We start from the raw sequence: 20,402 nt of genomic DNA on the forward strand, positions 1-20,402 counted from the left end.
TGCTGTGAAAAAATGTTTATAATGGCAGAGAAAACCCTGTATGAATTGCATCCACATTCGGTAATTTTGCAATATTTCAAGTTTTAGAGTTGATCTTGTTTCTATTATCATATTGGGCAATTCTGTCCATGTTTTTTGCATTGCGGAATGCTACATCAACTACATCAACCCTGGATGCAGAGAATTAATCAGTGTTGCAGTATAACAAATGGGCGTTTTTGATCTCTGGTGAAAAACAGATACATGTTTGCTGCTGTTTTAGGAAGTAAGTCTGAGTAGGACAGAGAGGAAATGAAAAAGATAAACACAGGAACAAGTAAAAGGAAAGAAAAAGTGTTTGGAGGAACCAGCGTTTCCTTTGATTCGGCATCACAAAGAGTCTTTAATTAACACTAATTGCAGATAACCTGCAACACAAACCTGCAGTAATGAGATCAAGCCCAGGCCACCTCTACAAAGACCAGGTTTACAGAAAATTTGGTTGTGCAAGTGCCACTATAACACACACACACACACGCAAACACACACACCCACACAGGGACACAAATGGGGACAATGTGGCTCCCCAAACACAGTCCGCTCATACACCCACATGCTCACATACTTGAGGCTACTAAATATGCCAACACCTCATCTTCAATCTTAGACAGGGACAGACTGTCACAAGGTTCAGTTACACACACACATGCACACACTGAGCTCTACACAGCAGGACTACAGCGAGACACAATTGCCCACAGGATACTTAATCACACTCATAAAGAAATTCTGATGCAACAATTTGCAGAAGTTATCAAGGCAAGGTCAATAGATGCTTTGTGTTCGGGGGGTATTTGTGCCTGCAGCTAGCCAAATGACTTTGAATAGTGCGCAAAAATCTCTGGCCGGAAGCAAATTATGTGCTGTGTCACATTAGGTTTATAAAAACATGCATACAACCCAATGCCACATGCGGTTTCTCAAATAATTAGACCATATAAATGACTGCACTGGCGAGCTAAGCTAGCGACAGAAAATTACTTAGCTTGGCTCACTTGTCAGGTTGCTGGGCAAAGAACATCCGTAAAGCCAAGGACTGAGGAGTTTAGAGGGCTATGATTAAGGTCATATGACACGTTATAGTAGTCATTGGCTTTTCCTGCTGATGTAAGCTATCGCTGTGATAGAGAAGGCGCAAGGTGGTGTTAGACGTTTAGAAATCGATATCCTGGGAAAGGATCTGGTTATCCAGGGGCTATCAGTGCAACGCTTTCTCTCTGTGTACTAATTGACTTGAGATAGAACCCTTCAGGCAGCAGCTCACCATTTCTCTGTTTAATACAATCAACTGTCTGTAAGGTTTGTTAGCTCTCTACAAGCCTTGCTGTCCTTGCAGTGGAGCTTGAATCATTCTCCTCCTGTTGTCCTGCTCACTTGAAAAGGAAACACTGATTACACTGAGCATGTTTCCTCCTCAAGCCACAGTGATGCTGCCTCCATCACCTTGAACGAAGATTCTGAGCATTATCAACCACACAAATGCATATATTATTCTACACATGGTCCGATTTGACATTACAAAAATGGTCTCCCTGTCAGGATTTCCTCTCTCAGGCAAATGGACGAAATTCCAGTCAAATGTTTGTGTTTATGGATCCTATTTTTACCACGTTTTGTGCCCAAGTGACTAATGGGGACAGTTTTTAAAATTGGTCCAGAATTGAGCCTGAGCACTGCAGCTAACAACTACGAAACGTGCTACAATGTAATCCCTCTGTGCATTTGCGCACCATCAATTTAAATATGTTTGGCTCAGATTGTCACCAGACTCCATTTACAGAAACAGTCATTTTATCATCGCAAAATGCACTTCATTCAAACTCGGCAGAAACAAAATAAAACTGGGTGAAATCTTCTTGATTCGTCTTTTGCTGTTCCAACAATCACCACCAACCCTGGATTGGTCAAAATAAACCCTAAATTCACCAAGTTAGATATGAAAATTGGAGAGAGGTGCAAGAGAGTGGGCGGGCATCAGAGAAGCAGCAGGAAAGCAAGCGTGTAGTGCCAGAATATTTTCAAATCTAACTCAGGAATTATTTGCCCGACCGGAGAGATTTTTATATGTCGGAATTGGATTTTCCAGGTTAAAAAAAAAAAAAACAGTAATTACCGGTTAACAGAAAGCCCACTCCCAGTGCACCGTTGTGATCCAGTGATCCAGTGGTCCAGTTCAGACAGTGGACAAACAGCACATTTTGTCATATGTAAAACCATTTTTCTACCTCAATGTGAGAGTGCATAAGAATACTGGGAATAAAGACCGAACAAAACATTTGGTGATGAGCTGTGTGTGGAAAGAGATCCACCATGAAGAATTTTGGAGGGGGGGGGGGGGCATTAGTTATGCTAATTAAAAAGATGGAGTCAAAGGAAAAGGAAGGGAAATTAAATGAAGCTGAAAAAGTAGAGCAGAAATAAAAGCTGGGCTCAAAGCAAGAGTGAAAACTGGGAGCGCTGAAAGTGAAACGCCATTACATGACACATGCAGCTTTAGTTTTGCTGCAGATCTTAAAGTGGTCACAGTGGGGATGAACGGTGTGAAGGAAATGACCCCGGCACAGGCTCACACACAGGAAACTAAAACCCTGCTCGGTGATCAATCTCAGTGCCCTACTTGTTCTCTCGCATGTGCCGTGTGCGCTGCACTGTACTCTTCAGGGCTGACAGGATCCTCTGGTGATGCAAGTTTAGCTATCTGAGTGCACCAATTCAGCAAATAAAATCCTGTCTCCCCACGCGATTTCAATATGAAAGACAGTCTAATGATTTCTCTCTAGTATTAGGAAGAAGGCAGTTTTCTCCAGCCAGCTTTATCACACAGAGCCTTTGTCGTGTTTGTTTTATCGCAAGCTGTTTGCCTGAAGAGGCCTGGCTGCTCTCATTGATACAGTCTGTCAGACATGTTTTCGGGCACCGCTCTTTTTGCTTTGTTTCTAATCCTGCTCTGTGCTGCTACGGCTAACGTGAGCAGTATCAGACGCCAGTCCAGCCTGGTTCTGCAGTGATGCAAAATATGATTGTTCCTATTTGTGTACTCTTAATTTTACCAGCCTGATCATCTCGTCATGACTTTTTATCATGACCTTTTTGCTGCAATGAATTGACAATATTAGTAGTGTAAAATGTTCAAAAGTTAGCTAGATACTGATGAATAGAGTATGTAAGTTGGGTAATTTTAATATAATTGGTAAACTTTTTTTCTTTTCTACTTTTCTTTTCAGGAACCGTTTCAGGCTAACATGGCCAGGATTAAAGATATGGTTAGGCTTTTGTTTTGTTCTTGTGTGTGTCGTGTCTCGTGGTGTTGCTTCTATTTCCTCTTTATGAGTTCAAATGGAAGTATTGTTGAGTCTGGTGCTTCGCCCCTGACGACCTTTACTGCCTTCTTCCTTTTCAGAGAAGAGAATCTGCGACTTTGTCCAAAAAGGCAAACAACACCTTCAACATTGTTGGAACGACCTACGCCATCAACGTAGCTAAAGACCAGGGTTTAACGACCATTTCCAAGAGTGGCACAGGAGCATCGGCCAAACACCCCTATCTCCATAAAATGGATGACCCCTACACGGAGGCCAAGAAGTCCTACAACCGCGTCAGCAAAGTGGACAAGATATCACGCATCATTTTCCCAGTTCTGTTCTTCATCTTCAACCTAGGCTACTGGGCCACATATGTCAACAGAAAGCCCGCTATCATGAAGGCAAACAACCTAAACTGAATTTGACCAAATGTTAGGCTTGATCTGGTTTGTTTTGGAGGGTAGACAGGTTTGCAGGAGGCCAAGTCCATTACATCTTATCGTGCGTGTGTGTGTGTGTATGTGTGTATGTGTGTGTGTGTGCGTTCCGTGTGTTTTTTCTCGAGGGTTTGTGATTTTGCACGTCCGTATAGATGGAAGGCAAATTTGAACATACAGTAGATTCACATATATTAGCAGACCTCGGAGGGAGCGCGTTCTCACGTCAGACTGTGTTTGTGTAGCGTTTCTTTTCTCCCCTCCACACTTAGCTCTGGCCCTGTTCCCTGTTGTGAGTAACCAAGTGTTCCTTTGCTGTATCTTGATTGCTTGCTGTTTTGTAGAGTAGTCAAATTGTGTTTTCATTATGTTTTGACATGTTTGCGCTTTGCTTCTAATAAGTTAGAGCAAGCATGCCTTTGAAGTTTTCATTGTAGCTCATTATCGATGATAAGGTTTTGACACGTCCATCAAGTTAACCACATGCATGCATGCATGCACGCACACAGACACACAGCGATGCATCAGAAAAATGCCAGAGGAGCCATTCGGCGGTTGCTTTACTGTGCTCCGTTCGCCAGGGGCAGCCTGTACAGTTCCATAGGAACATCATTAATAATCGTCAGTGTCTGGCCTTCAGCTCACACTGAATCTCAACAGACCCGATGCAGTATCATCTGGAATTGCTTTCGCGTCCCACGGGGCTGCCTGTGCATTTTCTAGTCCAGTGGCTCTTATTGTTTTAACTGGCTGAGTATGTTCAATGACGGAGAAGCTATGTGCCTTGGTGAATACACACATGATAAACAACAATGGCTTTGACACACTCACACTTTCATCTACCGCACACATATGCACAGAGGTCTTTGTGTATAGTACATGCAAACTGGTGTCCACAGGCTCCGTGCACTGCAGTACAGTATGTGGCTGTGCCCCACCCACCCACCCATCCACCGCTCAGGGGCACGAGCACCCAGTGTAAAATTGCTCATTAGTGTGGAAGGTTAACAGACCTCTGCCTGTGAAAAGATGAAGCAAAGAGATTAAAGGATCCAGCGTAGTCCAGAACAATTATCATGTGCATTTATGTTTTGGCTCATGGCGCGGCAGCGTCTCCATGAGCCGAGCAGTCAAAACAAACTACCACCATTACCTCAGACTGAAGTCAAATATCTGAATCGCAGTTTATTATACGTTTTCCATGGAAGTGCGAGGAACACCAGATGTTTTATACATTCAGTCATACCAGACACTCCGTGTTTCTTTAAATATATTGGATTTCTTTGTTTTCACTGCAGCTATTTTTTTGGCTCAATTATGATTTTTCTGCATTTCTGCCTTGTTTTAAGCCAGATCTTGATTCATGTCGTACTTGTGCCCTTTTATACTCGACTGTGTAAAAGTATATTGGTGTTGATTTGATTGTCTACATATGCTGTACTGTTTTAGTGTTTTGAAATAGACAATATGTCACAGTCATTTAGTATTTCGAAACAAATGTTGGAGACGCTCACTAATCACTGGAGACCGTTGCACTGCAAAATACTGCCAAATCAGTAGAAAGAACATGAGATAATAACTAACCTGAGCAAACTAAAGGTTAAACTGAAGAAGAGAAAAGGTTTCAGATCAGATTCGTCTCTCGCTGTGGTGACTGTCTCCAACTTCTGTTTTCCATTGAAGTGACATCTGTATTTTTGTTATGTGTTGAATTTGGTACATATTTATACAGATGTTATATTATTCTAAAGCAATTTCTGTTGCTTTTTTGCCGGATGCACTGGATATTTTGCATTATCTTAAGTATGATGACCACTGTACTTTAGACCCCAACATGAAGTGGATCTCCTCAAACTGTATCTTCAGTGGTAAGCGTAGGAGAAGGAGTGAAACTGTGTTGTGGCCTCTTTAAAAAGGTGTGTTTATAACACAAAACATGTATAATGTTTCAGTCATACGTTACTGCATGACAATCTGTACACGTGTATGTCTGCAACCTCCAATAATGGTGTTTGTCACACTGAAATAGGGCTTAGTATCAATGTGTCTGTAGTTCATCGCAGTTACTCATCAATTACCTTCTCATAACCTCAGCAACATCTGCATAAATGCACCTAAATTCCAATTATTTGTGCATATTGATGTGATGCTAATAATTTACAGCTGGCACGGAGTTCTGAAAGTGTTTTCACCCTCATTTGGGAGCACACAGATTTTAGGTTTAATTTAGTCTACTAACACACACACACAGACACACACAGACACACACTGAGCTGGCTCTACATCCATCTCAGTGACAAACAGAGAAAGGAAAAGGGAAGTTAGTTTGCACACAAGTACGGAGACGTATGACCACACAAACTACAATTTCAAACTAGTACTTGCAGGTTCAGCGTAGATCTAACAAAAGAGGATAATTATCCCGTTTTGTTTTTTAATTATTCTTCAAAGATCGAATAGACCATCATCGAATAGATCTTTCTTATTCATTTCATGGTGATTAAATGCTGCGGTGGGTTGTACTCTTGAAGCGTTATTACATTTTTTGACATGGTAGTTAATTAAATAGCACACATCCAATCAAAACATGGCAGAAGGCTGCATCCCACATGCAGGACCACAGACACCTTAGAGGACATATTGTCCACTTTAGACTGAATGTTAATCTCCTGGTAAACCATTTTTATACTCAATCAATACACACACTATAAACACAAACAGCGACAACACTGACATGATAAACCGTGACACTATAAATTTGTGAGGAACTCATCAAATTTTTATGGTCACATCAAATTACAAACCAGGTGAATGTGTCCCTGTTTAATGGCCATTTTTAATACTTCCTCATATTTTTCAACACCATAGGAAAATAATCATACTCCTGACAGAGAGTAGCCTTTTGAGTCCCATATATTTCATGAGTTACTGTGAGGACTGCTGTGAGGCACCGTGTCTCTTTTTCAGACATGATTTTTATCATTCTGTCTGAAACAAACTGATTCATGATACACATCAGCTGAGGGTCTATCCAGCCGGCTGGCTGCTGCTAATTCAGGCTCTGATGACACAGAGCGCTAATGTTTATGCATGATTCCTCTGAGTAATATGATCGAGGTACCGTAGGTAAGTCGTCGTGAGAAGCAGCAGCCGCTGAGTATTTGAACTGCCTTTGTGAAATGACTTGCCTCACAGACAGTCATCCTCTGACTGACACAACCTCCTCAGTCATAAATATCACCAATATGCTCACACGCCTTTAGCCAGCTGCCATGAGCCGTATCTTGTATAATGTGGTGACCAAAGATGCATTCACATGGCAATTTCTTTTGAGCTAGGACTGCTCACTAGTGTAAAAGAATCCAATTTACTCCCATCCACACCGAGAAAGCATTTTTGTGGGCAATTAACCAGACGCCCCATAAAAGTTATAAGACCACAATAGTCAGAGAAAAACAAAAAAAAGTGGATACATCTTTCAGAAGACATGCATTTTATCAGTATCTTTAGTTCTTCCATCACTGGGTTATTATCAAAAATGGCTTTCCAGGAGTTTAGAGTTTGGTCTGTTTCATTGGTTAAGTTACTCTTGAATGTAATCTATCATTATACTGTATATTAATACTTAAGTCTTTGTGTCAGACGACCACTTTGACCCATGTCCTGATTGGTCAAAAGAGTTTAAAATTTAGTTTTCTGAGCACAACAATGCAGGCTTATCATTTTTTTTTTACTGACAAACCTCATGTGTCTGTGTGTAACAAAGAAGGGTAAGAACACTTCCAGATCCACAGAACCACAAACTCTGCACTCTGCAGCCTAAGTACAATGCACAGGAGAATCTCTGTCATCCAAACTGCTCAGACTGAGACCACAGCAAACACAACATGCACCAGAGCAAAGATTTGAGCTGACTGATCAGTTTAAGAAGAAGAAATTGTAATAAAACAGTGATTTGAAGATGTAAGCATGAAGCATGTACATTTGGCATATTAGGTCCAGAGTTTGTGGCAATCAGGATTTTCTTGAACATCTTTGTTCCTGAGGGGTTTTGACTAACAGGACTCTACTGTATTGTTGCCATTTAGGTTTTCTTAGGATTGTGTGACTCATGTGGTAAATCTTTTCCTCACAGGGCCAGAGTTAACGTCACAGAAACATGTCATCCTATAAGATACAGTATATTAAGAGTATATTACTATAGGAATATATTTATGCTATTCAGTACAGCATTAAATATTATATGTTTTATACGACATAACCTCTGCAGCGTTGATGCAAATCTCTCGATGGGTAGAAAGTCGTAGGCAAATAGATGAACTTAACAAATGATTATAAACTAAATGGCAACAATTCTAATTGCTCAGAATAGTGTTACCAAGTTGTGAATTTGTAGATATTGTGAAATCAATTCCAATAGTTCTTGTGAATATTGATATGTCACGTCCTTTATTTTTACATTCGATGAGTACATGGAGCTCTGTAACACCACGTGTTATGGTAGTTTAAAGACGTACAGTATAGATAATATTCATCAAGCTACTTACAAGATCAGTACCTTGTGTGCACTTTTCAAATCTAACTGTGAATTAGCAGCTGTCTGCAAGCAGAGTTGTACACACTGTGTTCTCTCTCCAGCTATTTCACTGCATGTCCCTACGCATTGAAAGATCAAAGACTTCCTCCAAAAAGACAGCTCCAGGAACATAGTGGACTTTGTGTTTTTGTTGAGAAGTTGCCCTCTACAGTATATGCTCAGTGACTGGACTCTGTATGTCGTCCTCTCTCGTTCATGGTCTTACTGTATGAGATGTAGCGAATGGAAATGGGGATTAAAAAGGACGTTGTATTTTGTCTTGGAGTTATAAAGCCCTTCTTGGTCGTATTCAAGCCTCAAAGGTGCGCATTTCCAGCACGGTGGACTCATCTGATGTTCCTTTAGAGGCTCATCTGAAAAGTGTTTTTGTCTGATCCTTTGTATCATTGTTGAGGCTGTGCATGCGAGTCGTTCTGTTTCTGGTGTTCACACCTTGATTTGTTAGGGATAAAGTCAAGCAGTGAGGATATCCTACAGGGAGCACAACACTCAAATCAAAACAGAGTCAATTAAAACGTCTCGTGATATTTCTGTGAAGTTTGGCAATACATACAACTCAGAATATGACTATGGTACATCACACATTATCCCAAAGGTATTTTAAGGATCAGGATTTAAGAAAACTGCTGGTATTTGATGCAAGTGCGAATACCTGTGCTCCTACCTGACAGCTGCTGGTACAAACACCTGATCAAGCTGGAATACTGCAGTTAGTCAGAGTTGCATGTAAACATATTTTAAGTCTGCAATGGTTAACTTTGGCCAGAATGTGCTGCAACAATTCACCCATTTAACTTCATAAAAGGATTTATTAAGTAAAGACTGAAAATCCTCAAAAAGCTCATTCTCTATGAGAAAACTGCCAAAAATTCCCAACAGTTTTGGGTTTCATAACATCAATAATATCAACAACATCGCTATCTAATCCTGAGATTTCCAAACTGCGGTGGAACAAATATAAAGAGCTCAAGAAATGAAATCTACTAAAGTCTGTACAGAGCAATGAAGCAGAGGGGTTTCAATGTGAACATTCCTGAGTATTTCTAATAACCAAGGCTGAGCTGTTGTTGACAGACTTTGAAGGTTAGCATTGCCGCCTGGCTGCGGTCCAGTCCTGGCTGCCCTGTAGGTGCCTTCAACTGCACAGCAATGCTATTATTTCTAAAGCTAAAACTCCTCATTTTTCTCAGCACGCCAGGGAAAATGAGCTCGCTAAAGCCCCCCACATGGACATGTAAGGTTGTTTGCTTGCTTATGCTTGCTATGATAAATGAAGCAATCCATTATACATTTACAGGCTGTTGTTCATACTCGCTCTAGGACCATATAGTGCTTTGTTTTTGTGAGCCGCACCACTGCTGTGCTCATCTGCCTGATCTCAAACAGAAAGAGCAGACACATTTGAGAATTTGATCACAGTAAGTACCATCTACTGGGATAGTAGCTCTATCTGCATAACATGCAGGATGGAAAGACAGTACTGACACATATCACCGAATTACAACAGATGGCAATTTAAACATATTCATAACATGAAAGGCGATATCAGACACATAAACATTAGTCAGAGTAAGAAAGATATGAGAGGTAGTGTCACAACAAATAATTTAAGTGTTATCAACATATAGTCACTCACAAAAGACATGAGATATTGTACCTACAAACTACACAAATATGGTTTTTCCCATAAGCAGCAACCTGGACATCATAGGATGCCTGCTTTCATTTCAAGAAAAATACCAAGTAGAGAGCGACATGAGTCATTCATGCATGAGAAACGTGTAATGCAATTGTTTAAGTGTATAATTTGTACAAAATGTACAAACTGATGACCTCAGTTAAGCCAAGGGATGCCAACACTAAACATGCAAATTGGGCTAATGTGCTTCTCTCCATGATGTGGAGTCAGTATTGATGTGCAAACCAGCATGAGAAGGAAGAACGAAGCTGATCTCCACTGACTCATGAGGGTAGCACGGGCCAATCCTGTCAGACATAAAAGAGGCTTCCCCCCTCATTTTTAACCTCTGTTAACTGTCATTTTAAAAGTGTCCGCCTTTCAATCACTGAGGTTTATTTGTGGGGCTATACTGACAAACTGTTTCCATCCTTTTTGTCCAGGAATTGCTGTTCTTTACAGTGAATAAAGATACCGTGCTTTCACGTGTCTGTTAATGTGACTGAGTGTTTGGTAAAATGAATGACGAAGTTAATGAAAAACATGTTAGAGAACACTGCAGCCCAGTGACGTGCCCCGTTATTGACTGGTCCACCTAAAAGCCACTCAAGGGAGTCTTAAATCTCACAGAGGATGACACATCACACTGGAGCCAGCTGGAGGGACACATGTGATGCAGTTCAAAAGGTGCACAAATACATCTCAGCATTCAGTCAGTAAACACAGATGGAGCAGATTATTATGAATGCAAACTGTCCAAGGTTGATACTTTGCCTCGTCATTTCCTGCAAGCAAGCACACACCAAGTTCAGCACTTCGTGTCAATCTGCATAAATAACAGAGTGACAATAATGAACTCCACCACACCACAATCACATTAGAAAACCTGATGCCAGATTATCTGGAATCCACTTGATGACGCCACCAGTTGTCATGTGGCCTTTACCCAACAAAGCATGCAAACACTGCAGAGAATAAGCACATGAACTGAGATGGAAGAATCTTAGCCCAGCAATATCCAGCTGATATTGCAGCAACAGGCAAATGTCATCTGTGCAACAAATACTTATTAAATAAAGCATACTAAACTCGCAAAAACTCTTGGCTTGAAGCAGACAGTCTACTTATGTAATGTTATGCGGTGTTGCTGAGCAGTAGATGACCTTAAGTATGTGGATCGGAGCTTAAGTTGGTAATAAGTGCAGCTGAGTGCTACAGCGGCATAAACTAGAAAACAGACGCTCAGCACTTCAGAGGTAATTATGAAAATATTTCACAAACTTAATGCTGAGCTGAATATGAGGAACATGTGAATGCGACAGCCAACCCTGTGTGCCACAAAAGCCTTGAGTTTCCCATGAAGCCAACATTACCAGGAAATAATTATGTGAATGAACTCTGCATAAGACAACAGTCACATTGACGTCCAAAAAGTCAAAAGACTAAGAATATTCACCTCAACCAAAAGCAAAGTTCCCCAAAACAACAACAAGCAAGGTGGAGAACATGTCCTTCACTGGAGTACCCAGAATTCACCAGTGTTTAGTATATGGATAGCATGAAAGCATCAGCATGCACCTGACACATAGCAACCAAGAGAGAAGGCCACAGCTAGAGCTTCATTCACAATTAAAAGTCAATGTTCGCGGCACTGTAGCAGAAATGAAACGTTTACGGGTGCCAAGAGAGCGACCACAAGCAACTCTGTGGTAGTTACAGCATACAACTAGCAGCCTTGGCGGCCATTTTCCCAAGCTCATAAACAGACTGAGCAGGGCCAAGACAAGACTCACAACATGCTAACAGAAGCAGCAAACACTTAGCTTACCTAACTTGTTGGGGTGAAGCAGCTGGCCTCTGCTGCTTAGCAATAGTGAAATCTTTGTGGAGAAGAGTCACTGCGGGGCCAGGCTCCAGACAGCAGGACAAGAACAGTCCACGTCCAGCTTCATGTTTGTGTTTCAGGCCAACAGGTGACAGGTGTGGCAACCCCAGGTACTCCGCCACAACGACCTCTTTTTCACACCTCTTTTTCTAAGGGTGCGTTTGATATGTGTCACAGCAGATAGCGGGTGTCATGTGTCCTCAACCTGAACCAGCATGAAGGGTTCGCTTGTTCACAGTGGGCATTTGAACTTAGTAAGAGCACAGGTGTTGCCAACAACAACATTGTCTTTGTTCTGTTGAATCCAACTTTACATTACATTCATTATTTACACCTTGTACTTCATTATTTACATTTAAAATTGATATTTCAGAGGTACATATTTTCCCTTTTACTCCACTACATTTATCTGATAGTTGTGGAGACCCAGAGGCTGCAATTGCAATCACTTTTTAACCCTGTTGTCTTAAAATTACAAGTTAATTATCTCGTTATCTCAGGATAACAGAGTAGTTTTCTCATGATAATGAGCCAATTATCTCTGTATCTTGGGAGAACAGTGGATAATACTTGTGTCCAATTTAGGGAATATGAATTTAAGCTGTAATGGGGTATTTTTAAGTTGTGCTATAACTACTTTTACTTGAATAAAGGATCTTAATTTGCCAACCACGACTAGTCGAGTCATATAAAGACAAATCTTAATTTACATTCCCAACTCAAATTCTAATTGGACTAATATGACCATCTCATTCAACAGCACACCATTGCACCAAAACTCCTTGAATATACGTGTAAGTCCAAGCCATTAAAGGAGAATCACAGGATTTAAATAAGCACACAAAAAAAATTTTATGATGTCAAAAAATCTACATACTGTACACTTAAAAAAGGAAACACTTAACATGACTAATTTATGAATTAGAAGTTGTCAGGGTAGTCAGGCAGTGTAGAAATGCATGTGGAGGTGTGAACCTCCAGTATTGCATCACCGTGGACTGGGATTCTATGCGTCAGTCATCTTTCAGCTTTGAAAAGCCTGACCATTATTCCTACTGATGTCTCTGACAGCCACATGTAAGGAACTATTATTATCTTCAATCGCAGCCATGTTGTGAGCAAGTGCACTGCCTCGTCAAGCCTTTGGGGCAGTTCCCCTTGCCCACTTCTTTCCGCTGCTCATTTTCATCTATTCAGGTGAATTCTTTGTTGCATCAGAATATGAACGTGGTCACATTTGTAAATTACCCTTTTCAATGATTTAATCCATTTAGTCCAATGTCCGCTGTGAGCTTGATGCCTGGCACGTCTTGACATTATTCCTCCAGCTACTTGTCATTTAAACAAGTGAAATAACCTTTTAGTTATCCGGAGAACATCTGTACTCCGTTCATCTGTAGATTACAGTGTCCCTCGCAGTGCTTTCTCAGTGATACAGCCTGTATAAAACATACAGTGACTCATGAAGTAATTGTTGGTACTAAAAGTGATTAACCATTATGATATAGAAGTAATAGAGGAAGACTTGCAGCAGAAGACTCTCCTGCATATTCGCTTACGTCATACCAAGTACAATGTATTAACTGCAGGACAGTAATAATACATATAATATTACTGTCATTATCAGCAGGTCGGAGTATTAACAGTGTTAGTCACTGTCAAGTCTTATGTTATTTACTATGTCCTTTTCTCTGGAAGAGCTGTCAACATACCCACTAATGTGTGGAGTAAAACTGAACCATCCAGAATTGTTTCATTTGCCTTCTTTTCCCTCTAGGGCCCCTCCACTTTGATGACACCTTGTAATATTAGCGCTTTACTGAACCTCGGCTCAGCTCGGCAGTTTTCACTGAACAAGACACCCTTGGCCCCCGGTGTATGCTGCTTTTCAGCGATTAGTTCAGGTACTGGAACCCTACAGGCAGACACTTTGCCTCAAGGGTTTGTCGGGGCAGGCTTTTGTAGCTTTGTTGTTAATTAGGTTGCTTGTTTTATACACTGAAAATAATATTTGAATTTTCTCCGCTCATTTCATATATTCAGATACTCTCATAGTACAAAATACAGGAGTGTTAAAGGGTTTGTATGTACTGGGAAAGTAATAAATATTAATCAAATCAATTAAGTTGCCTTACAGTTTCACTCTATACCAGCACATACTATTAACGCGCTGTGCCCTCTAGTGCCTGAAGTGGTGCACAACATGTAATTAAGTACAAGACTCCAAAACCATAAAGAGTTGCATGTCTGTTCCATTTGGAGGTACTGACTGGACAAATACCTTGATTTGGACTTTCCAATGTAAAAATGCAGGTATATTTAGTAAAGACATAGGTTCTGGTCTTACCTCTGCAGACTGTGTTCAGTACAGCAGCTAACATTTAACAACCTTACAGCATGCAAGTCGAATCCCAATCTAAAACTCGCTAGAGAAGAGTTGTGACTGTGCAGGATTTGCTAATGCTATAGTTTCCTGCAGTTTCCACTAGGTCATACTAAAGAGTCAGGTTTTTACTGGTGCGTCTGTAACAGCGAGGGATTTTCCTAGCATGTGGAAAATAATCTTTAGAAAAAGAAACGATTGTTGGTGTTTCAGTTGTGGGCAGCCCCTCTCTCAGATGACTGTGTTTGATGGTTTGTCATTTTATCCGCCTGGGAAGAGATTGCCTCATAAACGCTGATGATTTCTCAAGCATACAAGAGCAGACTGGCTGGTCTAAACATTACGATGAGGCTGTTCATCTGCCTTTCAGTGGTGACGCTGCACTCTGCTGCTGGGACAAGCAAAGACCCCCATGGCTCCAGAGTATGGATGACTAACAAATGGGTTTGGAAATAAATAATGTTGTGACCCAAAGAAAACATGAAGAAAAGTTTACTTGTGGTCTTAACTTGCCTCCAATGAGGAGAAGAAGCTGGATTTGCAGAGCTAGACAAACTGTGACATGAGCATCACTGAAGCATCGCATTATCATTGTCGTAATGTCACAGCTACATGAAACTGCACCTATATGCACTGAGTTCTGCATTGCCGAAATACAGGACAAGACGTGACTTCACTCTACTGCAACCTCTACTATTATTTATCATTTTCTCCACAAATGTATTGGGTTTAAAATCACTGACTTGTCACAGATCCAGTGGTAGCAGTATAGCTGAATATGGAACAGCTTAAAAATCTGTCTCTTCTCAGCCTGACTCCATCTCCAGGAGTTTAATTTCACATTCCACCCATGATTCTCAGCTTAGGTTATGCCATCGATTAGCAAATTAAAATGGACCATGTTGGCATGTTTCTGTAGCTGTTAGCACACTCGACAGTCGTGGTACATTAGATTAGCTGTGGTGTGGAAAGCTTGGATGCCCTGCAGTCAGTAAGGGGTATTCTCATGGAGGAAGCAGCTCGACAGCTGTACTTGTCCTTGGGAAGATAACCCAGCACGAGGTACCAGGAGAGGCAGAGCAGACATTTTATAAAGGTGATGAGACAAAATGAAATGCAGCATATTGTGGGTAATAAGAAAATGGACTGGCCCTGAATTTTAATATTTCCAGCTACTTGTGTGGCTTAGTAGAATAGCTGGAGGATTAGATAGCAATAAGATGAATCACATTAACATATAACTCAGAAATATAGCTTTCTGCTTTCTGTCTTTTCCCACACTGGAGATATGTATTGTTCCTTGCTGGTTTTGAACTGTGGCATTCTCAGCGCTATCTGACGTAGCTGTAACACAGATCAGAACGTGGTTCAGTGAGCTATGCGCAGAGTCCAGTTTTGATGGTGCCAACTACTTCAGTTTGGGTTTTATTGTCCGTGTGCCCTGGAGCCAGCCCACATCGCATCTCCTGATAGATGATACCCTGACATACTTACCCATTCAACTCCCCTCCTCAAAGCCCCTTACCTCCCCCAGGAGATGCATGGATGAGCAAGCTTATTCTCCTTGTGGGGTGTTCCCCATGCATGACTGATGTTTAGATTAATATCCTTGACTGATTCCTGCTCTGCGGTGGAGAGGAGCTGGCCTATCATAGCGCAGACGCCCCCTCAAGAGTCCATTGATTTTCGCACCATTCTGACAAACATAAACCTCCCAGACCCACAAAATACTTTATCTGTTGTTCATTTAGATGGCTTGTCCTCAGGCCCAGATGTCCACATGGGCTTTTTTTAAAATAGCTCTGTTTGTCCTCCATCTATGTTAGCTACCTGGTATTCATTGTTAATCCCACCTACTTAGGAATTAGTTCTTTAAATGAATGCAATATGTGAATGATAAAGCTATACAAATAAAAAGAAATTTGTGTATATTGCATCAAACATTTGTTTTAATTTGTACAGTATGTTTGTTTTTATTGGGAGCCCCAGTAGCTTCTCCTGTAGCAGCTCTAATCTTCCTGCAGTCCACACAGTAAGAAGATGAAATCAATATTTCATAAACAAGCATTAAAGAAAACAATCAGAGCAACAGTATGAAGCATCACGAAATAAGTGGAAGCAAAATCAAAACAAACAAAATCAGCATAAACCTTTGTGTGGAGCTGTAATGACTCGCATTGATTAATGTACAGTGTGAGATCCAAATGTGATCAGGCAGCTGCACAGCGTTGACTCGGCTTCTAACTCTTATGTATTTGCAATGTGAAAATGATACTATGACAATAAAATACTGTTTGCAATCCTTAATATTAGTGCACATTAAGCAGTTAACATGCTAGAAACATAAAGGCAACTGGTCTGCAATTGGACTGTATTTAAGGAGGCTCTGATCTGCAATGAAGTGGTGGTTTTACAAGAAAAAAAAAAGCTCTTAAAAAGCCTCATGTGGAAAGAATGCTGGAATCCACAAATGGTGGGAAAATGGTAACATCGCCCCCTGGTGACAGTAACTACACTGAGAAAAGGCTTGTCCTTTCTACAGAGAGCTGTGTTGCAGCATGATTCAAATTCAACATGAAAATTCATTTTGCTAAGATAGTGATATTGAATGTTTGGTTTTAGGTTTCATTCCAAGTCCGGGCTTAAGCTTCCAGCGTGCAGAACAGCAAAGCACAGACATTACAGACAGCACTGACAAGTGTGATACAGGATTTTGTGCATCCCTCTCCCTGTGTGTTTGTGTCAGACATAATCCATTTTATGTTTGAACAGGGGGTTGATTCAGTTGTGACAACACTTGGCTCATAATTTTTGCAGTATGAAGAGCTGGAGAGTCACCAGCTTTGAATCCTAATGCTTTCGGTTTGACTCTGAGCTTAAAAACTGACATGCAGTTCTGTATGAGCTCAAAACCTGACACTTTCCTTAAGGACAATTTGTCTTTATTATGGATCATAATATAGTTATCTACAGTCTATGAGCCAACCCAAATATTATTATGACATTGAAGGAACGTGGAGAGAAATGAAACACAGACACTGAAATCTAGAGGAATGTGGGGAAGATGCAAAATAAACTGAACAAACCCCATATGTACAAAACTAAAGTAAATATTAACATAAGCCTGTGTGGTGTGGTAAGAAGATCATTTGCATAGAGAAGCACAATCAAACAAATTCCATCATGTGTTTCTGACATATGGGTACAGTTACACTTGTTTTTTACATGAGAAATATCAAAGTTCTTTGAAAACTGAGGCACATGTTGAAAATGAGCTTTTAGGTGGGAAGAGCTGCCTTCATTTTCCTCCAAGGGCAGCGATCCTCTGCTTTCTGTTTCCTGATAAACAGTGCAGCCTTGAACCTATATAAACAAACTTACCGTACATCAAGAAGCTTGAAAAAACATTTCTGTGTAACTGAAGCTGTGCTGCTTTTTTCCCTCCCTGCCCAGCTGTTCTTTCTCCTCAATCTTCAGCTAATTGGCCTTTTTTTCCCCCACCAGACCTAAAGGGCCTTGATTTCACAAAGCTGCTCCTATCTAACAGTTTTTTACTTGAGGAGTTCAGCATCTGGAGCCAGGAGACCGGCTCTCTCTTCATCCCCCAGGATCATGTGCTGGGAGGCCAGTTGATCTTTAGCCCTCTCTCTGCTCCTCCCTCCATGTCCTGAAGTGAGGCCTGGACTTTATAACCCACACTGACTTGTAAACTGAGTCAGAGTAGTTTTCCTTCTGGGACTGAGAACGTACTGTATTACTCTTGTAAGTATGTTGAAAGTGGGTTCATTTTAAGTTCCTGGGCAGCAAGTGGTCCCAAAAAGTCTGCTGACAAGACAGTTTCCTTATCAAGTGGCAGTGGGCGTTCTAGGTCATGAATGGAGCTCTGAATCACCTCATCAACCTGTTTGGAGACTTGCAGGTTAACTATGGTCATGCCTTGCAGCTTTAATATCACAATCAGTCAAATGCAATTAAGGAGGGTCACTTTTGATGAGATCAAGTTACGGCACCTACATCTCTGGTGACACTTATCCATCTGTGTCTTAAACAGAAGCCAGTGGTAATATGAATGACATGAGCCTTGAGAAGATAAGATTCCAACAATTAGACATAGATAAAATCATGTTCATGCTGTAAATAAAGCCAAAAGATATTTTCCCTTCCAGGAAGGAAGTCTGCTGGATGGTTTCCTGATTCTCTGATTGCATTCCTGCTCCTCACCTGTTTTCCTCCTCATGAGTCCTCTTTGTGCACTTGTGCATAGTGAATGCAGGTTTTGCCACAATTACAACATTTCAACTCAGTCATTTGTGCTCAGAATACTGGACCTGCTTCCAAACAGGCTGTGCACCACACTGAGTGCTACACACACACACACCCCCAACACTAATGGAATCATGTCAGCGTGTGGTTATTTCAAAAACCGAGCAATGGCCAACCAAAGCAGGCGCTGTGGGGGAAACACTAGATGCCTCTTTCACTTCTCCTCTTTCCTCTTCACTCACGAGCCCATGTCAGTCCACACTCATTCAGTCCACTCCATCTCCTAATGTGCGTTTGTGAAAAGCATTTGTCAAACTGAAGTGAATCCCAATGAGTGTGGAGCGTGCATACGTCACTCCCCCCTGCTACAAAGGAACCACAATGAGCCAAATGAACATGAAGGGAAACAGCTTACAAATGAGTCCTCTGTGGTCTTTGATACTGGCAAGTATGTGTTTTGTAATTCACTTCAGTCAGACTTTGATGCCTTCTCCACTCACATGAAGTGATTTCAAAGGAAATATTTAGGTCTCATCACAATCTAGATCATACAAACTTCCTATTACTGTGGTCCTGGATCGTGTTTGTACATATTTATGAGGAAACTGGGGTGGGACTGTGATAACTTACAGTTATTCTTTGGTGTCATGCATTTGTAAGGACAGTTGAAAAGACTAAATGACAGAACCATGTGTCAATCAATACATGATATTGGAAGCTTTCTTCCAACTGTTATGAATTGGTAAGGACCACTCTTCTTTTGGAGTGACATCTTTCCCAAATCATTGTAGCTGATCATTAACTTTACAATTACAATAAAATGGCCTAAGTTTTCTCCAATGGCAGCACTATTAAAAAGACCAAGACGAATTTATTTGTTTAATTTGGAACAGTGGATTTGAGTGTTTATGGCTCATGTTTCACTGTACACATGGCTTTAAAGGTTTAGGATTTGGCCTGATGGCAATGCTTAAAGAAAGGCCAAAATGAAAAAGTTTCCTGTTCATGGGAGAAAAAATGTGCAGAGAAAATGCCATGCCAATCCTGTCATTGGTTTTCAAGATAAACTGGCCACAGTCAAACTGAAGACAATCACATTTAATGGTGGCGCTAATTAAAGCTGTTTTTAAAAGTTAGAGTAACTTCATTCTGTAATTTAGTTTACTTACCAACTTATCACTCACACCGTTACCGTAAGGTAAATGTACCTTAATTAAAGGGAATAGCTCAAGAAGAAGAGTCTGAACTCCATGAATCTTTGAAACATTGTGCAGATAATTGAAGTCATAATGCTTTTGGGTAGAGATAGGAGGGACTGTGAGAACATATACTGCTATCTTTCTCTGAGATTTATGGATTTTTTTTTATCCATTTGGTTTTAGTTGCCAGACTAAAATCTAGTGGAATAGTCAGGGAGCTTACTGTCACTGTAATATATGTGTCTTGTGTGAAGATGCATGGAGGTTTAACTGTGCTCTTACTGTGTAGCAGCAACATCAGGTGATAAATATTGCTCTTACTTATGTTTAACTGGCTACATCCATAAACTTTCTAGATCAAGGGTGGCTAAATACAGGAAGAAAATCATTCTAGGTCTCAAGAAGAGAAAATGGAACGGAAAATAATTATCGTATCGTTTTTTTTTTTTTTATTACTTCATCATGCAGTGAAATGAAAGTTAATACCCACGTGGCCGTGGATCCCCTATGCTAAGAAAGCAATTGGGATTTAACATGGAGACATTACTTCGGCTGCATTCAACAACACTCCGAGCAGTTTCCGGATTTTTCATGAACGCACCATCCCTAAGAATCACGT

At 40.8% G+C, this 20,402-nt stretch overlaps 1 protein-coding gene across 3 annotated transcripts in view; it reads left to right on the top strand.

Moving 5' to 3' along the window:
• The window catches only part of gabra3 (gamma-aminobutyric acid type A receptor subunit alpha3), an 89,817-nt gene extending 79,279 nt beyond the window's left edge, over positions 1-10,538 (top strand). For 2 of the 3 annotated variants that reach the window (XM_076750451.1, XM_076750452.1), the window contains exons 10-11: positions 3,264-3,302; positions 3,440-10,538. In XM_076750451.1, the coding sequence (XP_076606566.1) occupies positions 3,264-3,302; positions 3,440-3,760 (360 nt within the window). In that variant the 3' untranslated portion in view covers positions 3,761-10,538. The remainder of the gene's footprint in view (positions 1-3,263; positions 3,303-3,439) is intronic. The other variant, XM_076750453.1, reaches the window with a different exon arrangement.
• Positions 10,539-20,402: the final 9,864 nt, after the last annotated feature.

Source organism: Chaetodon auriga, chromosome 15, assembly GCF_051107435.1.
Source record: "Chaetodon auriga isolate fChaAug3 chromosome 15, fChaAug3.hap1, whole genome shotgun sequence".
NCBI classification, from domain to species: Eukaryota; Metazoa; Chordata; class Actinopteri; order Chaetodontiformes; family Chaetodontidae; genus Chaetodon; species Chaetodon auriga.